At 44.4% G+C, this 23,002-nt stretch overlaps 1 protein-coding gene across 1 annotated transcript; it reads right to left on the bottom strand.

Annotated features, from left to right (window-relative positions):
• Positions 1–805: 805 nt before the first annotated feature.
• On the bottom strand, positions 806–14,047 carry FIGLA (folliculogenesis specific bHLH transcription factor). The gene is made up of 5 exons (XM_002811911.2): positions 13,814–14,047; positions 11,051–11,203; positions 8,837–9,061; positions 1,137–1,171; positions 806–878 (listed from the first exon to the last, which is right to left on the bottom strand). Exons 1-5 carry the CDS (start codon positions 14,042–14,044, stop codon positions 863–865), a joined length of 660 nt encoding a protein of 219 aa, XP_002811957.1. The 5' UTR covers positions 14,045–14,047; the 3' UTR covers positions 806–862.
• Between the last annotated feature and the right edge of the window lie 8,955 nt (positions 14,048–23,002).

Here is a 23,002-nt window from a genome sequence, read left to right as displayed (position 1 = left end):
ATCTTAGGCTTGTTGTAAGAACAAGTTAACACATGGAAAGCATAGAGAACAGAATCCAGCATATAATAAGTACTGTGTCTTTGTGAGCAACTGTTATAAAGACGAAGTCTTTGTGCTCAAGGTGCTTGGCTGTCTACCTTGCACAAAAGGTGCCATTTGGCCTTAGCTGGGTATCTAGAAACCCTTGAAAACTCTCACTCCCCTTGGCCAATGTTTACAACTCTTCTAGCTTAAGTCTGCATTTCTATTAAGGTTAATTTCTATTGGAAGGGTAACAGTCACTTATTTCTCAAAGCAATGAAAAAAAGATAAAGGTCCCCAGAGGATGATAATGAGTTGGAAGCAAAGGCTGAAACCCCTGAAGCCTATTTCTTCAAAGCATGAAGTTAAGGAGAAGGTAGAGTGGAGTAAACTTGAGAGAGGCAAGGCTATTTAAAAGGGTAATTGTTAAACTCTGAATTACTACAAAATTTCTTTTTTAAAAAAGAGACTCCCACGGGGCACAGTGGCTCATTCCTGTAATCCCAGCACTTTGGGAGGCTGAGGTAGTTGAATCACCTGAGGTTGGGAGTTCGAGACCAGCCTGACCAACATGGAGAAACCCTGTCTCTACTGAAAGTACAAAAATTAGCTGGGCGTGGTGGCGCATGCCTGTAATCCCAGCTACTCAGGAGGCTGAGGCAGGAGAATCACTTGAACCCAGGAGGCGGAGGTTGCAGTGAGCCGAGATCGCACTGTGCCACTCCAGCCTGGGTGATAAGAGTGAAACTCTAGCTCAAAAAAAAAAAAAAAAGAGAGACTCCAAAACTTTCAAGACTGCATTTATTTGTCTCTAGAAGGTAACCCTGGGCCTTTTCATTTTTCATACTTGTGGAAGTCTGAAACAGAGAAAACATTCCATGATAAATATTAAAAATAAGAACAGTTTACAAAAGAAATACAATAAAGAAATATGCAAAAAATTGATTACATTAGTAATCAAAGATGTTTAAATTTAAATATACCACTTTTTTACCCATTAAGATTCCATCTTTTAATAGAGCTCATTGCTAAGAATGTGATGGAATTAGCACTCTTATTATACAGCCAGTGGTGTTATAAATTGGCACTATGCATGAAGTTATAGAATGACCTACCTGTGACTCAGCAGTTCTACTTCTGGGAATCTATCCTGCAAAAACAATACAAAATACAGAAAGGGCTAAACACATCAGTTATTTGTCACATTTATGAGAACAAAAAACTGAGAACATAGTAGCCAACAGTAAAAAAATTGTCCCACCTAATGCGTCACATAAACATGCCAGTGATAGAAAAATCAAGAACAGGCACACAATGTTATGTACCTGATGATAATTCTTTATTTTAGTTGCAAAGGAAAAGAAATTGGAAGGATTTTAGTGTATTTCCATCAGTGGTTTTACTAACGTGGCAAGATCATTTTGTCTCTGCTCAATTTTCTGAAACTCTCAACTTGAAGAAAAAATAAACCCATGACTGAAAAATAAAGCCGCTCAAGTCATGGTCAGGCATTTTGGATACTGAAACCTATTATGTATATCACTGTGGATGGTAAAGCACTGCAATCAAATGCTTTAACTTAGCCTTAAACATTTATCTATTTTCTAGTCCATCCTCCTTTACACTTCAAAGTTGAGTTTTGTTAGAACGAAAGTGGTTAAAAAGGACTTAACACTATCACCCACATCCCTCCCAACCCCAACACTTCATTGACTTGCAGATATTGGGCAAGTTACTTCTGTTCCTTAGTTTCCTCACATGTAAAATGGATATAATTGTTTGTATAGCACAGGGTGGTTGTGAAAATAGGTTAATATGTATACACTGCCAGGAGCAGTCTCTGACACAAAATATGTATGAGTAGCTTTTTTTTTTCTAATCTTGATCAAGTCTTTCCACTATACAAGTGATCAACCTTTCTTTTATAGTTCAGACCTAGCTTTGGAAGCTTTGTTTTTAAAATAAATTGTAATTTTTTTACATATTTAGAATTTTTTATACTTGAGACAAATTCATATATATTTACCTGAAGGATTAAAGAATGACTATATCCTGCCTATAGTCTACTGCATTTTAGAACATTTGTTTTAGTTTGTTTTTAAGAATTAGCTGGAAAATTTCAGAAATGTAATATTTAAGTATGAGAATAGAAAAACTTGCCAAAGTTTATAAATGTTGTCTTTATTGTCACAGCTCATTAAAAATTAGCTGTTGGTCTCATCTAAGCCAAAGAGTTTAAGGTCCAAGAAGAGGGTAGTCTGGAGAATAGAAACCCAGTTTGCTGCTTAATGTCTTTAAGGCAGGCACACTCCAATTGTTGGCGGTGTGGCTGCAGAATTTGACGTATTATCCAAAGTACATTCCTCCACCCACTGAGCCAGGCTTGGTGAGGAAGATGGGGTAAAGAGAAATCCTTGCTCACTCAGCTTTAGAGTTCAGTCCTTGTTCCTATGATAACCTGAAAAGCAAGGCTCACCTTGCCAAAGTCCCAGAGAACCACAAGCATAGGCACCATCAGAGCACCAGCCCCTAAATCCCCGAAGTATAGAGAGCAGAGTAAAATCCCAGGGCTATAAATGCAGTCGCGGGAGCAGCTTTTCCTCTGAGCCACTGTGCCTTTAGACCAGGGCAGAAAAACCCAACACCTTACCAGGTGAAATATGCTACTGTGGTGCAGGAAGCAGTGGGGAGGACTGGGACAAACCAGAAGGCACCCACCCCATTAAAAGGGAAACAACTTTGGAAAATGCTGGGCTGACTAATCTCATCAGAATATGCCCCATAGGCTACTGGTGAACCCCAGGGCAGATGACTGTGCTTCTCAAGCAAAGCGAGACCCATCACTTACTGTGGTAGAAGTTTTACCATCGCATAGAGCCACTACCTGGGGGAATGTGAGATGGAAGACAGAAGAAAGAGGCTTCAGGGCTTTCCCAAGGTGCTAATGAATTCATCCCAACTAGCCAAACCATCTCATTTCAGAGCTTAAAATGCTATAGGAAGAAATGTCCCCAGTGACTAATTTCACAGATTACCACAACTTGCAACAGGGGTGGTAGGAGTCCACCATCCACACAGGCTTCTTTCTCTCAGAAACTCTTTCAAGGAACATTCCCATGACATGCCAGAGTTTGGAAGTATACACTGGCACCATACCAAGGCCCCTGTAACAGATACTATGTCTCTCCATATGTCCCTTTCCAAAGGCCCTCAAGCCCCAGCACTCTTGGCATCTCACTCCAAAACTGAGGGTGGTCTTTGTCTACAGACATGGTCTCTACAGTGTCACTGGCAACTCTGAACAAAATTTAGAGCCATGCATAATATGAAATGCCAAAGCCATAACCACAGGTGGCAAATAGAAGGAATATACAATGGCAAGACAGCGAACACCCTGCCATCTAGCAATGCCAACCCCAATATGGCAAAAACCTACACTTTGAAGCTCTAATTTTAAACAGGCCTCTCCTGGACCTTGAAATTAATTTTTCTCCCTACCAACACCACAATGTGTGGCTTCACATGGCTCACGGCCCTCTCTGTCTGCACGAATACTTGCCAATTCATTCCCTGAGTGAACCTGCTCTGGCCCCAGAAGTTAATCTCCATCCCTGCCATCAGCAGATTCTCATGTACTTCATTCGGGACTTTGCCTCCCAGGAATGTTGTTGATCTTGCACAGCCTGCTCTGACCCCATCTCCAAATCCCCCACAATGCCCATCCCTGCCACCACCAGGATTCCACTCCCCGGGTCCTCATCAAGGGCAGGGAAAAGGGTGCCACTCCTGCAAACTGAAGCTGGAGAGGGCCTGCCTCCCAAATCTTAAGCTCCTCTGGATATGAGCATTTCTGTCCAATGAGCCACATTATCTGTCACTAGGTCTCTAGTCTGGACGGGATCCTGAAACCTTATGGAGTCACCCCTTCAGGAAAGCTGGGCTGAACCTTTATGAGGATCCTTTTGTCAAATAAAGGTCAGCCTGAGCATCACTTCCTGGGACCCTTTTTATCTTGAGCCCACCCTGGTTCCTGATTGTAAAATGCAAGCTTTTTATAAAGTTAATAAAGGTGATATTGAATAATTGCTCAACTCACATATAATTAAAGATCTCAGAGATAAATGTTAACAAAGAGAAAACTAGCCAGAAAGATGGCTGCACAGTAGGTACTTCAAAGAAAATGCAAGTTCTTCTCCCTCCTAAACGATTCAGTACTAATGTCATTAGCTGGGTCGCAGGCAGTGAGAAGCCGCAGTGACCCAAGTGAAGTGGTATCAGAGCCCAAGCAGGGTGAGATGGCACCCACATACAGAGGCAGCCCAGCACAGGGTATCAGAGACCCAGCAGATGAGGGGCATGTTCACACGGCGGGTGTGGTCTAGTGCAAACATGGTAGAGCCCAATCAGGATGGGAACGGCAGCCCCATGAAAGGAGTGGAGGCCTGGCCTGGGGACTCGGAGCCCAAGCTGGGTAAGAAGTCCATGGAAAGGGGCAGTTCAGCATGGAGTAGAGAAACCCGAGCTGAGTAGGCCAGGCACTCGTGTGTGCAGGTGATTTAGCCAGAGTAGGAAGAGGAGGAATCCACAAATGAGGGGACCTGCGTGGAATGTCAGAGCCAAGAAGGAGGTTTTTGCGGAGGTACAGCTTGCCATGAGTGTTAAAGTTCAAGGGGGTGAGGAGAACAGCCATGTGGTGAGGGGATGGCAACAGAGATGGGAGATGGGTTATATACAGGGGCATCCTCAGATAAGTGGCTGATTCCAGGGCTGGGATAGAGAAGTACAAGATGAGCTTGGAACATCTTCTGCCAAAAAGGAAATGATCAAATAATTATGATGACACATCAAACAGAAAGGTTGCCAGATTAAGGAGCTTTCGCTGGCCACAGTAGGGACAATTTGAGCAATAAAATAATAAAAAATGATAGTATATAATAATCCACTGAATTAAATAAAAAACCATGAGCTCATACTAATATAAAAATGTCTATATAAAAACAACCAAAATGTTCTAAAATATTTAAATGAACAGTTAAACGGCGGTACATCCACACCACAGATGACTACTCAGCAAAAAACAGAGGAACAGACCATTTATACAATGTGGATGATCTCAACAGCATCATCTGAGTGGAAAAAGACCATCTCTAAAAGTCACATAATGTATGGTCCCATTTTTATAGCATTCTCAAGATAAATTATAGAGGTGGATAACAGATTAGTGATGTCCAGGAGTTCTGAAGAATGGAGGGTTGGGAGCAGAGTGTGGGTGTGACCATAAAGGGGCAGCATGAAGGAGATATTTGTGGTGATGGAACAGTTCTGCATCTGGATTGCAATGGTGATTCCATGAATCTACACGTGTGATAAAACAACATACAACTATGCATACATGGTACCAATGTCAGTTTCCTGGTTTTGATATTATACTATAGTTATGGAAGATGCAACCATTGGGGAAAACTGGGCTACAGATGCACAGCACTTTTCTGTACTATTTTTGCAACTTCCTGTGAATCTATAATTACTTCCAAATTACAAATTTGATAAATAAATATGGAATGTTTAATGAGTAATGAGATCTTTACATAGTTTCAAAGCACCTCCTCACAAAATACATATTAATTACAAAAGAAAAAGTTTAACTTTAAAGTGAAAGGTTTGGCAGTCACCACCTTAAGCAAGTGATCAAAGTGAATATCATTAGAAATAGAATAAATCAAAATCTGCCCCATGTAATAGGATGCAATGACAGCATCACTTTTGTTATTCCTGCCGACGATGCATATCTGAATCTAATCGAAAGGAAACAGACGAATGCTGATCAAGACACACTCTATAAAACAACTGGCCTGTAATCTCCAAACGTGTCATGGTTATAAGTCACAGAAGCACCAAGAAACTCTCCTTCCAGACTGAAGGAGCCATGGCAACTAAATGTAATTCATGATTCTCAGCTGGGTCTTTTCGCTAGAAGAGACATTATTGAGACTACTGGTGAAACTTGAATGGGACCTGAGGATTGTATGGCAGTAATGCAACAACATTAATCCCCAGACTTAGTGGTTGCATTGTGGCTATGCAGGGGAATGTCCTGTTTGTAAGAAATGTACACTGAAGCCTTAGGGGTGATGGGACATCAGGTTGACCCTCAAATGTGCCAGGAAAAAAGTTCTTTGTACTGCACTTGCAACCTTTCTATAAGTTGACTATTGTTTCAGACTAATTTTTTTTAATTTTAAAAATGAATGGCTGGGCATGGTGGCTCACGCCTGTAATCCCAGCACTTTGGGAGGCTGAGGTGGGCAGATCACAAGGTCAGGAGTTCGAGTCCAGCCTGGCCAACACGGTGAAAACTCATCTCTACTAAAAATACAAAAATTAGCTGGGCGTGGTGGTGTGAGCCAGCTACTCAGGAGGCTGAGGCAGGAGAGTTACTTGAACCCAGGAGGCAGAGGTTGCAGTGAGTCGAGATGGTGCCACTGCACTCCAGCCTGGCAACAGAGTGAGACTCTGTCTCAAAAAAAAAAAAAAAATGATTTGAATGTGAAAGGATGAAAATCCTTGACAAAACTGATGAAATACTAGAATGCTTCTGCAAAAAAATGGCACTCTTTACAATCAGGCCTCAGAAGTCATACTTGACAGAAGTGGCATGCACTGTCTATAAAAATCTCAAACGTCGAGTCTTCCCCAGTTCATTCTACAAATTAGCACTCTTCAATTAACAACAAACTTGGTTGGCTAAAAAGACTAAATATTAGGTGTTTTATTCCCTTTTTTGAAGGAAATTCCAGTCAGAACATTTCTGGCTTTTACTAGGAAACGTTAGTCCCCACTCTAAATTAGTGTACTATACGCGGCCTATGCCCAGGATCAATTATCCTTGGAAAACAAGGACCTCTCATCATATGTACTTGCTACTAGTACTGCCAAGCACAGGCCTGCTCTGCTACTGCAGAGGCTCCTGTCCCAGCCCAGGTCCAACAGGACTGGCAGGAAGGTGTAGCCAAGTAGCTCACCATGACAGTGACATGATGATACCTACCTGACAAGGATCAATGAGGATTAAGTGCAAGTAAGATTTTCACCTTGATACTAGCATTTGCAGAAGCATTACTCTTCTTAGATAGTCACGTTCGAGGTCTAGCTCAGGTCATTTTTTTTTTTTTTTTTTTTTTTGAGATGGTATCTCACTCTGTCACCCAGGCTGGAATGCAGTGGTATAATCTCAGCTCACTGCAACCTCCCCTCCCAGGTTCAAGCGAATCTCCTGCCTCAGCCTCTTGAGTGAGTAACTGGGACTACAGGTGCCCTCCACCAAGCCCGATTTTTAGTAGCAATGGGGTTTCACCACGTTGGCCAGGCTGGTCTCGAACTTCTGACCTCAGGTGATCCGCCCACCTCGGCCTCCCAAAGTGCTGGGATGACAATTGTGAGCCACCGCACCTGGCCCCACTCTTTAGTTGTTGTTGCTTTTAGTCATTCCATGTCAGCTCATGTAGTAGCAACAGGAATTCTGTCTCCTATGGGTCGACTGGCCAGGGAAATCTTATATCTCAAGTGGTCAGAATATGAAAATCTAGACTGAGTATATGCACAAATGAATCCTTAGAACACATTAATCTAATCAGAAATGGAAGCCAAGGCCGCCCACCGCCGCTCTCCCCACCCCTGCCCTGCCCCCACCAGCCAGCAGGAAGCCTGTAGGACCTCAAATCAGAGCACAATATTGGTGAGAGCCGAGTGAGAAAACTCAAAACACTGGCTACAGAGCTAGAATACCTGTGGCTCATTATTGCTCACTAATCAATGTTGATTGCTCATGAGTCAAGAAAAGTTGGTATCTATCCAAGTGACATGGCAGGTATTATGCCAGATACTTTGCTGACATGGTATCATTTGGAGTTAGTTATCTTATACACAAGGTAGGTACAATTATTATACCCATTGCTCAGATGGGGAAACTGAGGATTAGAGGCATTCAGTAGCTCATGCAAGATTATACAGCTAGCAAGTGGTAAAAACAGGGTTTAAACCTCAGCAGTCTGTTCCCAGAGCCTACTCTCAACTGCTACCCTAAACTGCCTCCCTCCAACCACCATTTGTGACTCCACAGCCCCCACTGTCCCTTATATCATACCATGCAACATGTTTGTTACAGCATGCTTACTTCACATTCCTATATACCTTTCTTATTTCAATAGTAATTGTGTTGCAGCTTAGGATAGAGCAGGGGCCTCATTTATGAATACCAGTTCACAGCAAGGGCAAAAAGTCCACTTCTGGACTTGGAGAAGCATGCTGCCACTTCCAGCTGTCTCTTTAGTTGACAAAGTAATAAGATACAATAGAGTCCTTTCTTATTTCATTTAAAATGTTATCTTACAACCAGCACCACCCCCCACCACAAAAAAAAAAAAAAGCATGCATCTTTATGTATGGCAAGCTACTTACTTCTTTTTCTGGAGACTATAGAGTCCAGAAAACCTTTTGATGGGTTAAATAGGATCATTTAAAAGATAAACCTAGGTCTGTATTGGGTGGTTCTGGGGTTAAATAGGATCATTTAAAAGATAAGCTTAGGTCTGTATTGGTTGGTTCTGGAGGAATTTCACCTTCCCTGGAGCTGCTTACTGGTTAATTTAGAAACAAAATCATCTCCCAAACTAGTAAAGCCCACTGCCCCACCCAAAGGCTTTCATTAAATTATCTTATTCTAATCATGTTTTAGCATGGAAAAATGACTCATATCTCAAAGTATACATTTTAAGGTTCTGATATCTGTATGGCTATTTAAGAAGGAATATTTTACCAGACTTCTGGTTGGGGAGATAATTTCAGTCGTAGACATCACACTCTGGTGACAAGTATGTGCCGGCTCACCACTGCCACCATCTGCCCAAGGCCCTTCCTCTTCATTCTTCAAGCCGAAAGCACAGCTGATATGTTGGGTGATGTTTCTTGATAGCTGTCTTGCCGAGGATATATGTGGTTCAGAAGTGTTGTTACTACAGCTCTGCTCATCTGGGTCTTGTTTCTGAAAACCATATTTAGTTGTCAAACAGTATAATATGACAGACAGATTTTGACGACTTAAACTAATATATTTCAAAGTTTTAACTGATGAGGTTTCATTTAAGTGATAAGGGCAATGCTTAAGTTATTATGGAGAGAAAAGCATGTTCAATTGACCGTATTTTTGTTCTCCTATAATCTTAAAATGTTATGCAATAGGTAACTGCATTAAAAATATTATGGCATGGAACAGATGGTATGTTTACAATGAACAAAGCACTTCTGTTACACAATTAACATGCAAGAAAAAGCTAAGGTAGCCACCTGCACATGTCCAAACACTGTGACCATATCAAAACCCAACCATCCAGTTTGGCCAACAGGACAATCCACTCCTGCCATTGCAGAATGTAGCTTCCTAGCAGTCACCTGGTTAGGACTAATGGAGAAGAAAAAAATATTCAAAGGCACTATGATATACCTGGAGATTTCTGCCCCAAATTTCTAGGATAATTGTTTCTTTTCTCTCTAGTATCTCTCCTTCTGTTCCTAAATATGATCAAATTTCTACTTAGGAAAGACCTTCACTTTATCTAACAACTTTTCTGCCTTTTTTTTTTTTTTTTTTTGGCGGCGGGTGCAGGGAGTGGGGTGGGGGGTGGTTCTTTCCACTCTCGGACTTCTAGGTTTTTTTTTTTTTGAGACAGAGTCTCACTCTGTTGCCCCGGCTAGAGTGCAGTGGCGCCATCTCAGCTCACTGCAAGCTCCGCCTCCCAGGTTCACGCCATTCTCCTGCCTCAGCCTCCTGAGTAGCTGGGACTACAGGTGCCTGCCACCACGCCTGGCTAATTTTTTTGTATTTTTAGTAGAGACCAGGTTTCACCGTGTTAGCCAGGATGGTCTCGATCTCCTGACCTCGTGATCTGCTCGCCTCGGCCTCCCAAAGTGCTGGGATTACAGGTGTGAGCCACCGTGCCCGGCGGGCTTCTAGGTTAAATGGACTTGAAGTTTGCCACTTTCCTCTGAATCTGCTTGGATTCCAGATATTTACCAATCATGCACCCTCAATCTCCTCCAAGTTGATGCCCAGCCCAATTCTCTTTCACATCTCAAGTGCTAGACATGGTGCTTCCCCCAGTCCTGGCCTTCTTCAGCCTCTCTGTAACCTCTCACACTCCTCACCTTTAGTTTCCTAAGGTTTTCTCCTCCTCAACTTTATGACTCCATCTTGTTCCTCTACCTTCTTGCCACATTCTAATGATGATTCCTTCCTCCTACCAACAGAGTTGCTTAGGGCTCATTTCTAAGGCCTTTTCTCTCTTCCTATTTTGTCTCCCCAGATGACTGATTCATTTTCAGCCCATCAATGTTTGCCTTTCCCTGGACCAAGTCCATAAAACCAGCCCACACTTTACTTTGCCTAATGGACACTCTCATAATGGTGGTGACATTATGATACTTCACAGTTTACAGGGACATTTGTGTCATTCCTGCTGAATGGTTGCAAAACCCCATGAGACTGGTATCACCAGACCATCGCTGAGCTCTTCAGCTGGCCTCAGGGAGGGTCTCTCCTAAGAGAGGTCCCTTGGGGAAAAGAAACATCTCTTCCTTCCTGTGTCCTGTCTGATGTGCATTCTACTGTAGGGAAACAACAAAAGTGCTTTTAGGAAAGCCCCCTCCTATGTCCAGCTGTAGAAATCCTATCAGAGATTCAACAGTCAGGAGCTAGGTGCCCTGGACAGTGACCATAGGCAAGTATAGATGGTCAGGGACTCAACTCCAAAGCTCATGTAGCTCTGGGTTCAAATCCCAGTCCTGACTTTTTCATAGCTGTATGGCCTTAACTATATTTTGGTTTCCTTCTCTGTCAAATAAAGGTCATAAAAATAGCTTAGAGGTTATAAACATTAACTGGAAAGTATACATATATCACTTGGCACAGTGTCTCGTACATAGAAAAGGCCTAATAAATGGTGGCTCTCATTATTCTAAAATCTTACACCTTTACCTTTGAGTCTTTGGCTCCTTCCAAAAGATCACTGAGAACCTGTATATATTCAGTTGCACCTTTAAGGATATCAACTTTGCTGGGCTTCCTGCTTTGGGGAAGAAATGGCACAAGTGCCTTCAATCTGGCAAAACCACGGTTGAGATTTTTTATCTAGAAAACAAAAAGGCACAGTAACACACAGAGAAGCGAATTTGTATAGATATCTCCCCAAGCTACAGAAGGGGGTTGTTTCCACGGCCTCCTTATCTGAGTGGCAAATCTAAACAGGCATATGCCCCAAAGAGTCAGTGCTCCACCAGCAGTGCAGTTCACAGTAAAGGAAGAGGGAATGGCATAAACTTGGTACTGTGGGCAGATGGGCTGCAAGGTGTGTTCGTGTTCATGCTGACCTCACTCCTCTTCCTTTGAGAGCATACCTGCTGTATCATAATGTGGAGGCAGTAGAGGAGTGGCTAAAATCTGAGTCAACTACACCCAGGTTTAAGATCCAGGTCTATCATTTACAAGAGTGTGTGGAATACTTCACATCACTAAGCCTGTTTGTTCATCTGCAAAGTGGAAAATATCTTAAAGCTTTTTGGGGGGTGTGATTAAGTGATATAATGTACACGTAAGATACCTCACCCAAACCTGGCACATAGAAAGTCCTCAAGAAGTGGTATTGCTGGTGATGAATCAAATGTACAAATACTTGTCAACTCAAGCACTGAGCCATCAGCTCTTCAACCTCTTTCCCCACTGAGTTAATGATATAGAGGCAAGGGTGAGAATCCAGAGAGTTGGTGAGACTTCAAAGTCTCCTCATATTTTATTTTTCTCTCTTCTCCAGAGTCTAATCCCTGTCTCTGAAGGCCTATAATTCTGATGGTCATCCCCCTGGGAGACACAGGCCTTGGGAGAACTGGCTCCCACTATGCCACAAAGCCAATATATATTGAGTATATCCTACCCTGGAGCAAACCAGACAAGGGACATAGTTGGCCAATTCACAGAAGAATAAAACAACCAGTCAGTGTATAAAAAGAATTTAATAATCAAAGAACTACAGACTAAAACAGAAATTAGATACTATTTTTTATGTATCAAGGTGGTAACATTTTTGTTTTATCATACCCAGGATAAGGGATAGCATGAAAAAGAGAACAGTCCTAAACCTGTAAGAAGGGATAAAAATTAGTAAACCTATTCAGAAAGCAACTGGGCAACTTGTATCAAAAGCTATTCCATTGTATATGCCTTAAGTCTCAGTAATTTCACTTGGAGCATTTTATTCTAAGGAAATTATCAGACACGCACATAGAGTTACACCGATAGGTACTGGTAAAAAGCTACAAACAGCAAACATGCCTAACAATAAGAGACTGAATACATTATGGTCCATTTTTGGACAGACTATGCAGTCAGAAACTATTCTTTGAAAGAATACTTAAGAATATAAGAAAATGCTTTTGATGTCAAGTGGAAAAAATTACACAAATATGTACTGAATGACAATTTTCTAAAAATTATATATATATATATGAATACACAAAACTAGAAAAAGACTGGGTGGATATACACAAAAATGTTCACAGTAGTTTTATCTGTGTTGTGTCTCTTAACTTCTTCACTCATTTCTGTGTTTTCCAAGTGTGTTAACCTTATCATTATAAAGAATAATAAAGCTCATTCGTGTTTTAGTGGATAAAACCAGGACTGATTCTCTGGAGAAGACAAGTCCTTCCTGTTGGGAAGGACCACTTAAACTATTAGATCATAACCTCTTTATAGGGCCACCAAGTCAGATCACAGGGTTCTGTCCGTCAAGAGTCTAGTATCGGTAAAAGTAGGAGACTTAGAGAAGTCTCCTACTCTCCTGTCATCCTTTCTCCACTTGTCCTCTCTCTGCAAAGCTCCTACTTGATTCACTGGGACATTTCTAAAAGGCCTAGGAACAGTCCCGGGTGGAACTTCTCTCCTCAGTCCCAGTCCTGAACGTGCGCTCTGCCTCCCTCTTCTACCCCTCACCCTTCCCTCTCCTGGATTCGCCTCTGCTGCAACCAAACCCGTAGGCTGCAAACGCTAGGAAGGAGACCATGTCTCCCAAGTTTGGGGCTGAGTTTCGTTAGAGATAGTAAAATCTACCAGCAGGTGCCACTCCAACCACGGCCCATAGGACCCTTCCCGTTTGCGAGTTGCTGCGACTCGACTGGGAAACAGTCACTCTGTCTTGACAGAGTTGAGTGGGAGTCTTTGGTGCACGCTGGGACGTCGTGTTTCGTCACTTTAAAAAAGAAAAGTCACTTCCGTCAGGCCCCCCTTTCTCCTCACCCTCGTGTGTGCTTCAAGGCCGAGATGCAGAGAGCAAGAAAAAGGAGCGAAGGGGATCCCTGCGCGGCCCAAGCACCCACCAGCGCCTAAGGTGTGAGATGAAAGCGCACCCCCTGGGCGCGAAGCTTTTAAAGCACCTGCCCAGGGAGACATTTTTGAAGTTGTCAGGGCCCCTCCTCTGTCCCCTCCCGGACCCGCGTCCTGCACAAATCCTGGAGGGTTAGCGGGCGAGGCGGCCACCGCAGCGGCCGCCTACGAGCGGCTGCACGGAGGTGCAGAGGAAGGAGGCCACTGCCATTCTCCCGACAAGCTGGGGGCGTGGGAGGCCTCGGGAGCTCGAAGTCGCCTCGAGCGTGGGGTGGGCGGTGAGCGGACCCCTGGGTGTTGACCAGGTGTTTGGTGGTAAAACAGGGAAGGGGGGAACGGGCATCGACCCTGGGGACCCCTCACCCGCTCACGCTCCTTGGCGTTGGCCACACGCCGCCGCTCCAGCACCAACTGGAGGTTTTCGGTGGACGAGTAGCCGCCCGAGGGCAGCCGCTTGAGCCGGCAGACAGCGGCCAGCTGGGGCAGCGGCCCGAACTGCTCCCGCAACACGTCCTCCAGCACCTCGGCTTGCGGGGCGCCCAGGAGCGCGAGCGGCGCAGCGCGGGGATCTAGGGCGCCGGGCGCGGGGTCCATGGCGGGGCCGAGGCCGCTGAGGCCGGGCTTTCACCTGCGCACCCGGGGCCGCACGAGGCCCGGGCGGGGGCGGGGCGGGGGCGGGAGCTGGACCACCTGCACCCATTCTCCGGCTGAGTATTCCAATCCCGGCCTCCTCTCCTCTCTGGAGGCTGCGTCCAGGCATCGCGTTGAATAAGCCGCACAGGTGTGACTCGGGAGCGCTGGAGCGCAGCCCCGGCTGCACACTGGAACCGCCGAGAGCGTGGTGATTGTGTTTTTCTCAATCCACATGCGACGGTTCCAGTCCCCCAAATTCCCATTTAATCAGTCTGGGTTGGGGCCTGAGCTTCTGGATATGTTTATACAGAAAAATGTGATGGATATCCACAAAACTTTTTTTTTTAAGAATTCGTTTTGAAATAAAAGTTGCGGGGAAAATGGCAAGAAGAGTTTCTAAGAGCTCCTGTATCCCCTTCGCCACGCTCTCTACTTACTAAGTTTTCACGTTTGCTCCGTTGCCCTCCTTCTCGCTGTGAATATTCTCATTTTCATTATTCTTTTTCCATTCTATTTGAACTATTTTCTTTTTTCGCGGGTGGAGGGGATACATCGCTTTATTCATTTTCCCCCTTTTCCACACAGACCTTTATTGTCAACACAGCCGAACACAGTTGTTACTTCAGAAAATGTGCTGGAAAATAGCGATCCCAAACTTGTTTAATAGTGGAGTACAATTTAGTACTTTAGAAATAATTAGCTACATCTTCTGTTTTGACTAGATTACTCATGAGAGTTTGTTTCTCTGGAGGTTATCAATATAACTGGAACATTCTGATCTTGCACCTGAAAATCAGACATGTTTCTGGAAGCCTTCTGTAAAATCCTTCCTTCCAAGCATAGAAATACTTTTTTTTTTTTTTTTTTTTTTTGGTCTGAGAAAATATTTTTTCTACACTTTTGTGCAGGTTTGTTATGTGGGTAAATTGTGTGTTGCTGAGGTTTGGTGTACGAATGATCCCGTGGCCTAAGTAGTGAGCCTAGTACCCAATAGGTATCCTTCCAACCCACGCCACCCTCTTACTTCCCCCTCAAGCAGACCCCAGTGTCTATTGTTCCCATCTTTGTGTCCCTGTGTATTCAATATTTAGCTCCCACTTATAAAGTGAGAACATGCAATGTTTGGTTTTCTGTTTCTGTGTTAGTTCCCTTACAGTAATGACGTCTCGCTGCATCCATTGATCTATTCTTTTTTTTAAGTTTTTCAGTTGCAGACATGCTGTCATATCACCTCTAAATACTCCAGTGGGTATTCCCCCTAAACAAGGCCTCTCTCCCACATAACCGCAAACTAGGAACCACTCAAACTAGGAAGTAAGCATTGGTACTGTGCTACCATACAATCCGTGGACCCCATCCAAGTACCACCAGCTGTCTCAACAATGTCTTTTTCCCTTCCGGTTGGAATCCAATCTAGGAATACAAGTTTTATTTTGTTGTCATATTTCTATTCTCCTTCATTCTGGACCATTTCCTCCATCTTGTCCTGTCTTCATGCCCTTGACAGTTTAAAAGAGTAGGGGCCTTTCATTCCGTAGTATGTCCCTCGACCTGGGGCTGTCCACTATTTGCTCATGTCCAGACCCCAGCCATGCCTTCATGGAGGGGCTCCATATAAATGATGCTGGGCTCTTCTCGGTGCATCACATCAGGAAGTACCTGAGGTTGATCTGCCCCACCACTGATGATGTTAACCTTAATCGCCTGGTCAAGGTGGTGGTGTCAGGTTTTTTCACCATAAATTGATAAATATTTTGTGGGCCAGGCGTGGTGGCTCACGCCTGTAATCTCAGCACTTTGGGAGGCCGAGGCGGACGGATCACGAGGTCAGGAGATCGAGACCATCCTGGCTAACATGGTGAAACCCCGTCTCTACTAAAAAATATTAAAAAATTAGATGGGCGCGGTGGCGGGCGCCTGTAGTCCCAGCTACTCAGGAGGCTGAGGCAGGAGAATGGCGTGAACCTGGGAGGCGGAGCTTGAGTGAGCCTAGATCCGCGCCACTGCACTCCAGCCTGGGAGACAGAGCAAGACTCCGTCTCAAAAAATAAAAATAAAAATAAAATATTTTGTGAGGAGATACTCCTTCTCATCCATTGTTGACTCCTACCCGAGTCAACCAGCACCATGATTAGAGGCAAATGTTTGGCATTCTACTGTGAAGAAGAACTTTCCTTTCTTCGCATTTATTTATTCATTTTGTATTTATGTCAGCATGGGCTCATGAATTTCTGTTTTATTCACAGGATATAATTTATTTACATCATTATTTTAATGCTCAAATTGTCCCAGATTTGGCTTATGGGAGGCCCTCTAAGCTGGCTCCTCTGTCCTTTTCATATGACCTCCTCATTCTTTGTGCACTTTCTTACTTGTACCAGGAAGGCTCTTCTTGAATTTTCCCAGCCCCAGCCCAGGGATCAGTCTATTCTCCTTTTAGTGGAAGTTAGGATTTAGAAACTAAGATCTGTGTGCTTGGTTGCTCATTCCTTTTGGGATGTCATTGCTTCTAAGCCCTTTTTGCAGATATAACACATACGTAGGTAAGTACACATGCATATAATACATATAGCTATATCTGTGTATCTAAGTACATATATATTGAAAATTATGAGTTCACACTAATACCTCCAACTCCAACCCAACATCTCAGGTTCCCTCTAGTTTCCCTGCTTTCCTTTTTTGTAACTCCTCACCCCATATCTGCTTTTGTAACTCCCTTCTCCAACAATGAGAAGCTTGACTCACATTATCCTCAGTGTAATTACTTATTTGCTCAATCCCTGTACGTAACCAATTTTCTAACCACATCAGCCACCTCTTAGGCCCCACTCTTCTTCAGCTCCCACTCTGACATTGCCTCCCAGGAAAGGTCAAAGGAAAGAAGGGGACACACCAAATATTTAACTGAGGTTCCTTGAGAATGGCCTGGGAATGGGGAAGTGTGACCTGCACATCACATCCTCTATATAGCTTATTTCACAATAAACACGGGCCACTTCTGTAATTTAAAATATATTTTTAAGTAGGAAAATACTTTGTTTGCGCTAAGTTCATTTGGTGTTGTCTGCTGGCAGGCAGATGGAAGGCAACAAGGGCCAAAACTGTGGGAAAAAGCTTAAAATGGACATAGCTTATCCATTTACTTAACTTTCCTTGAAAGCATCATAAAGGACATCACTGATATTATTCTATTTTATTGCCAAACCTTGCAGTGAACAAGGTGGTGTACATTAGGAACCCAGTGTGAGCACACCAGATTTGATTCCTTCACACCTGTGTTCTTCCATATACTGCAACTCTTAACTCTTAACTTTCTGGCCTCTGGTCTGTTAGAGTCATACGTTATGTCATTGTTCTCAGGGAAAGCACTCACGTGAACTGATTTAAGCTAAAGTGTTACACCTGATAGTGACTTAGTGCTGATACCTTGCCATACACCCAATAATACAATGGCCTAATGAACAAAAAGTTTCACTATCCTCTAACAGTGTGAAAGGTGTAGGTCAGCTCTGCTCCTCAAGGTCACTTGGGGACTTAGGTTCCTTCCAAATTATTGTTCTTCCATCCCTTAGGGCCAACTCCCCTAGAGCATTGTCATCATTGGCATGGCTGAGGCTCGGTAGCCACCATATCTGGGTTCCAGGAGAAGGGCATGGAAGAGATCTTAAGGCCTGACCAGAGGTGGCACATAGGATTCAACTCACATGCCATTGGCAGGAATTCACACATGGCTACACACGGATGCAAGAAAGGGTGGGGAATGTAGTCTGACTGGGGAGCCACGTGCCTGGCTACAATTCTGTTCAATGGGGAGAATGCATTTGGTTGACAACAGGAGTCTCTGTCCTAGTGCCCCTCCTCTGTGCTCCAGTAGTGCCCATAAGCCTCTGCGAGATCATTTATTTCTCTTATTTTGGCTCCTTGAAGGAGGATCACTGGCCACAGCATCTCCAGCACCTACGGAGTGCTGGCTTGGCTCACAGTAGACATTCAATAAACATTTGTTGAATGAGTGAGAAGGCAAATGAATGAATGATGCTTGCAATGAAGTAAAAAAGCTACTTTGACATGGGTAAAATAAGAACCTGCTTATTCAGGTAAAATCTTTTATGTTTTGCCACAACTGCTTGACCCTATAATATATATTTGTGAATAAATAAACAGATGAATGAAAAAGCTTACCTAAGCTTACATAGAAAGTAGGAAGATCTCTGTGCCATGGAAAATTGAAGGATAAGTATCCTCTTAGATGCTGGTGATATACTATCGTTGATATACACAGTACTGGCTCAGTTGCATTCATCCTATACTGCTCTATGTGTCTAGTAGGGAGTTTCCTGTTCCAGGATGCCTGAAGTATGTGAACATCTTTAGGTCCCAGAATGCATTGCTCTCCTTGTGTTTGCTACTCCTGCTTATTGCTCTTCCTTTGTGGGACCAGACCTCTTGGGATGCAACTGATGACATCCTCTCTTTACTGCTTTTCTGTTTCCTGAGTCCTAAATACCTTGTAGCCCAGTACAATGCCAGCTGAATGGAGTCCACCCTTGGAGTAAAGATGGGGACACACAGCTATCTCAAAACACAATGCCTTGAAGAAAGGGGATCCCTGTCTAGTTTGCTGATTGACTCAGACACTAGGTCTCTGAGTCAACAGTGCAAAAAGCAGGGTAAGGCTAAAGGACCTTTTACCAATTTCTTATTGTTGTTCTGTTTCAAAAAGCAAGACATGTGCTTGCTTCAAATCATGTTTCTGACTTAAGCTCTATGACTATTACAGGTAGTCGGTAAAATTTCTCTGGCAGTTGAGTTACTACCTGTCTTGGTTTCTGCTGCTGCTGTCAGTTTTGCCTTTTTCTGTGTGTTATTATGTATTTTAGAGGGAAATGAGAAGACTCTTGGTCAAATGCCATTTTAAAGAGAAAGTTCCCCTAATACTGGTTTTAAATAACACATTTTTTTTTTCATTTAAAATTAAGAAAGCTATTTTTTCACTTAGGGAGAGTTAGAAGGCATGCAGTAAGAAGGAACTCTTCACCTTTGCCTGATGACCTAAGCCTGGGTGAGATGATGGCTTAAGGCTGGCACATATTGAGTGCTAACAAATGTCACCATTATTGTCACTTCTCTTGCTAGATAAGCTGTTTCCCTCCATGCTTGTGGGCAGCTAAGGAAAGGTCAAGACTGCTCTGTCTACTTGGGGACAATTAAACAATACTCCTCCCGAATCCTGCCTTGGAAGGGGAGGGCAGGGACAGGAAGGAAAGAGGGGGAACCTTAGCAGTGATCAGGACTCACACTCCAGGCAGAGGCTTCCAGCAGGCCAGGGAAGCAGAATCTCAGTTTGGACCCCTGGATTTGGAGCATTTGAATTTTTCTGACTTTGGGCGGGGGGACATTTTTGTTTGTTTTTCCCTTAGGCTTTCAATACTCTAGCCTGTTTTACTTGTGCAAAGGGGCCTATGAATGATATTCCTAAACCCAGGAAGAGGTAACCATGTTGAGCAGAGTGAAAAAAAAAACCCAGGGTTTCAGGGTTGTTTTTCTTTTTTTAAGCAGTACCTCTTTAACAAGCCATCCCTTCCCCTCAGGAACTCCCACCCCAGGTGCCTCATTGCCCCACCCCACCCCTTCCAGAAGGGGTTGAGAGAGATAAGGTAGGTGGGGTGTCATTCCTGAGCTGTCCCCTTAGAGGCCTCTGCAGGGAGCCTGCCTTGCAGCAGCAAAGACCTCAGGCCATTCCCCCCCAGCAAGGCTCAGTGTAGGCTCAGAAGCTCTTCTAGCTATTCTAAGCAGATGCCAAGGGATTTCATTCAGGATCCTGGTGCTTACACAACCATCAGAGGGCTGGAGAGGCAGGAGGAGCTCTGAGTTTGAGAACACACCACTGCCACTGCCATTCAACCCCACAAATGTGGGAAAGGGGCCTAGGACACGGTGGTGGAGAAACGCCTGGCCCCATCTCCTTGCTTTCCACAGAAAATAGACAAAAGGACAGGAAGGTGAGCTCTGCCTCACTTTCACCCTCTCAGTGTCCTACAACAGTTTCTAATTAAATCATCTTCATTGGCATTCAGAACACTGGGTCCAAATTCTGAAAAATGAAGCTTCTGCAGTGCCAAAAGGCATGAGGTGGAGGCAGCCAATCCACATTATCTTCTCCTACGAGACACAGAGAAATTGCCCTCGCTCCATCTCCAGCTGGTCCACCTCGTCAGTCTTTGCCCATTAGTTACCCTAGGCCTAGCTGAGAAGAACTCTCCCCTCCTGGGTCTGCCCTCCTGGGCACTCAGCACCCCTCATCACAGTGACCACATTGTGGCTCACACATGCCACCTTTCTCCCATTAGCTCAGGCAAGACATGAAAGAGCTGCTAAAAAAGCAGCTTTAGTAAAGGAAGACCAAGAATGCATTTTAAACAGGGACCAAAGACTATAGTCAAGTCTATATTGCCCAGAATTCCCATCCAAATCGATTTGTCAATTTCATGTTGTTCATATTCACATAAATTCACATTATTATGATGATATATTATTTTTGACATAGCATTATTATTTTATCCCACCGTATCCTGGGCATTAGACTTTCCTCCCATTGTGCAGATGAGAAAATCGATAGAGTTTAATGACTGGGCAAGGTCACGCTGCCAGTCAGTAGCAGAGCCAAGTCTAGAACTCAGCTTTGTCACATTCACTGCACATTTGTCACATTCACATTCACTGCAGCTCTCTTTCCTCCAAGTCTGAGTGGCCTCCAACCCAAGAACACTCAGCACAGCCTCACAGTTCTAGCCGCTTGGGTCCTGGCACACATGTCCTGCCTGCTTGCTATGTGGATTATTTCACTTCCCTTGGGGGCCTTCTCTTCCTCCACCCCCACCAAACATGAGCTAGGGTTAGCGTATTGGCTACACAACCAGCAGGGTTAAAAGAGGGTCAAAAGTGCCTCTCAGAGAGAGGACAGGGAAAAGAGAAAAGGAACAGGCACAGAGACTCTGCCTTTGGGCTTTGTCCCCAGGAAACTGGCCAAAGACCTTTTCTTCTCAGAGCCCCTTAGCTCAGGAGCTTCTCATTTGTGGTTCTGTGCTTCAGAGCCCTGACAAGACATAGAGAGAGACCTACAGCCTCGTGAAGGGGCCCTGGGAAGCTTAGAGCCATGTGAGCTGCAGTGGCCTTGCAGAAGAGCTGAGAAAATGAAGCAGAGAGTGGGGGCTACAGGCAGAGGGCCATGGCTGTCAAGGGGGACCTTCTGCAGCAGGGCGTTTGTATGACCTTCAGGCAAGTCATGTGTATTCATCCATTTTCACATTGCTGATAAAGACATAACCGAGACTGGGAAGAAAAAGAGGTTTAATTGTATTTACAGTTCCACATGGCTGGGGAGGCCTCAGAATCATGGTGGGAGACCAAAGGCACTTCTTATATGGCAGTGGCAAAAGAAATGAGGAAATGCAAAAGCAGAAACCCCTGATAAAACCATCAGGTCTCGTGAGACTTATTCACTACCACAAGAACAGTATGGGGAAACCGCCCCCAAAATTCAAATTATCTCCCACTAGGTCCCCCCCACAACACGTGGGAATTATGGGAGTACAATTCCAGATGAGACTTGGATGGGGACACAGAGCCAAACCATATCATTCCATCCCTGGCCCCTCCAAATCTCATGTCCTCACATTTCAAAACCAATCATGCCTTCCCAACAGTCCCCCAAAGTCTTAACTCATTTCAGCATTAACCCAAAAGTCCGCAGTTCAAAGTCTCACTTGAGACAAGGCAAGTACCTTCTGCCTATGAGCCTGTAAAATCAAAAGCAAGCTAGTTACTTCCTAGATACAATGGAGGTACAGATATTGGGTAAACACAGCCATTCCAAATGGGATAAATTGGCCAAAACACAGGGGTTACAGGGGCCCATGCAAGTCCAAAATCCAGCAGGGCAGTCAAATTTTAAAGCTCTAAAATTATCTCCTTTGACTCCAGGTCTCACATCTACGTCATACTGATGCAAGAGTTGGGTTCCCATAATCTTGGACAGCTCCACCCCTGTGGCTTTGCAGGGTACAGCCTCCCTCCTGGCTGCTTTCACAGTCTGGCATTGAATGTCTGCAGCTTTTCCAGGCACACAGTGCAAGGTGTAGGTGGATCTACCATTCTGGGGTCTGGAGGACAGTGGCTGTCTTCTCACAGCTCCACTAGGTGGTACCCCAGTAGGGACTGTGTGGGAGCTCCAACCCGACATTTCCCTTCTGCACTGCCCTAGCGGTGGTTCTCCAAGAGTTCCCCGCCTCTGCAGCAAACTTCTGCCTGGGCATCCAGGCATCCATACATCTTCTGAAATCTAGGCGGAGGTTCCCAAACCTCAATTCTTGACTTCTGTGCACCTGCAGGCTCAATGCCACGTGGAAACTGCCAAGGCTTGGGGCTTGCACCCTCTGAAGCCACTGCAAAGCTCTATGTTGGCCCCTTTCAGCCATGGCTGGAGCAGCTGAGACGTAGGGCACCAAGTCCCTGGGCTGCACACAGTACAGGTACTCAGGGCCCTGCCCAAAAAACAATTTTTTTCCTGCTAGATCTCTGGGTCTGTAATGGGAGAGGCTGCCACAAAGGTCTCTGACATGCCCTGGTGACACTTTCCCCATTGTCTTGGGGATTAACATTTGGCTCCTCGTTACTCATGAAAATATCTGCAGCCAGCTTGAATTTCTCCTCAGGAAATGGAATTTTCTCTTCTATTGCATTGTCAGGCTGCAAATTTTCCAAACTTTTATGCTCCGCTTCCCTTTCAAAACTGAATGCCTTTAACAGCATCCAAGTCACCTTTTGAATGCTTTGCTGCTTAGAAATTTCTTCCACCAGATACCCTAAATCATCTCTCTCAAGTTCCAATTTCCACAAATTTCTAGGGCAGGGGCA

This window comes from Pongo abelii, chromosome 12 (genome assembly GCF_028885655.2).
Source record: "Pongo abelii isolate AG06213 chromosome 12, NHGRI_mPonAbe1-v2.0_pri, whole genome shotgun sequence".
NCBI classification, from domain to species: Eukaryota; Metazoa; Chordata; class Mammalia; order Primates; family Hominidae; genus Pongo; species Pongo abelii.
This window is presented reverse-complemented; position numbering and strand designations above follow the sequence as displayed.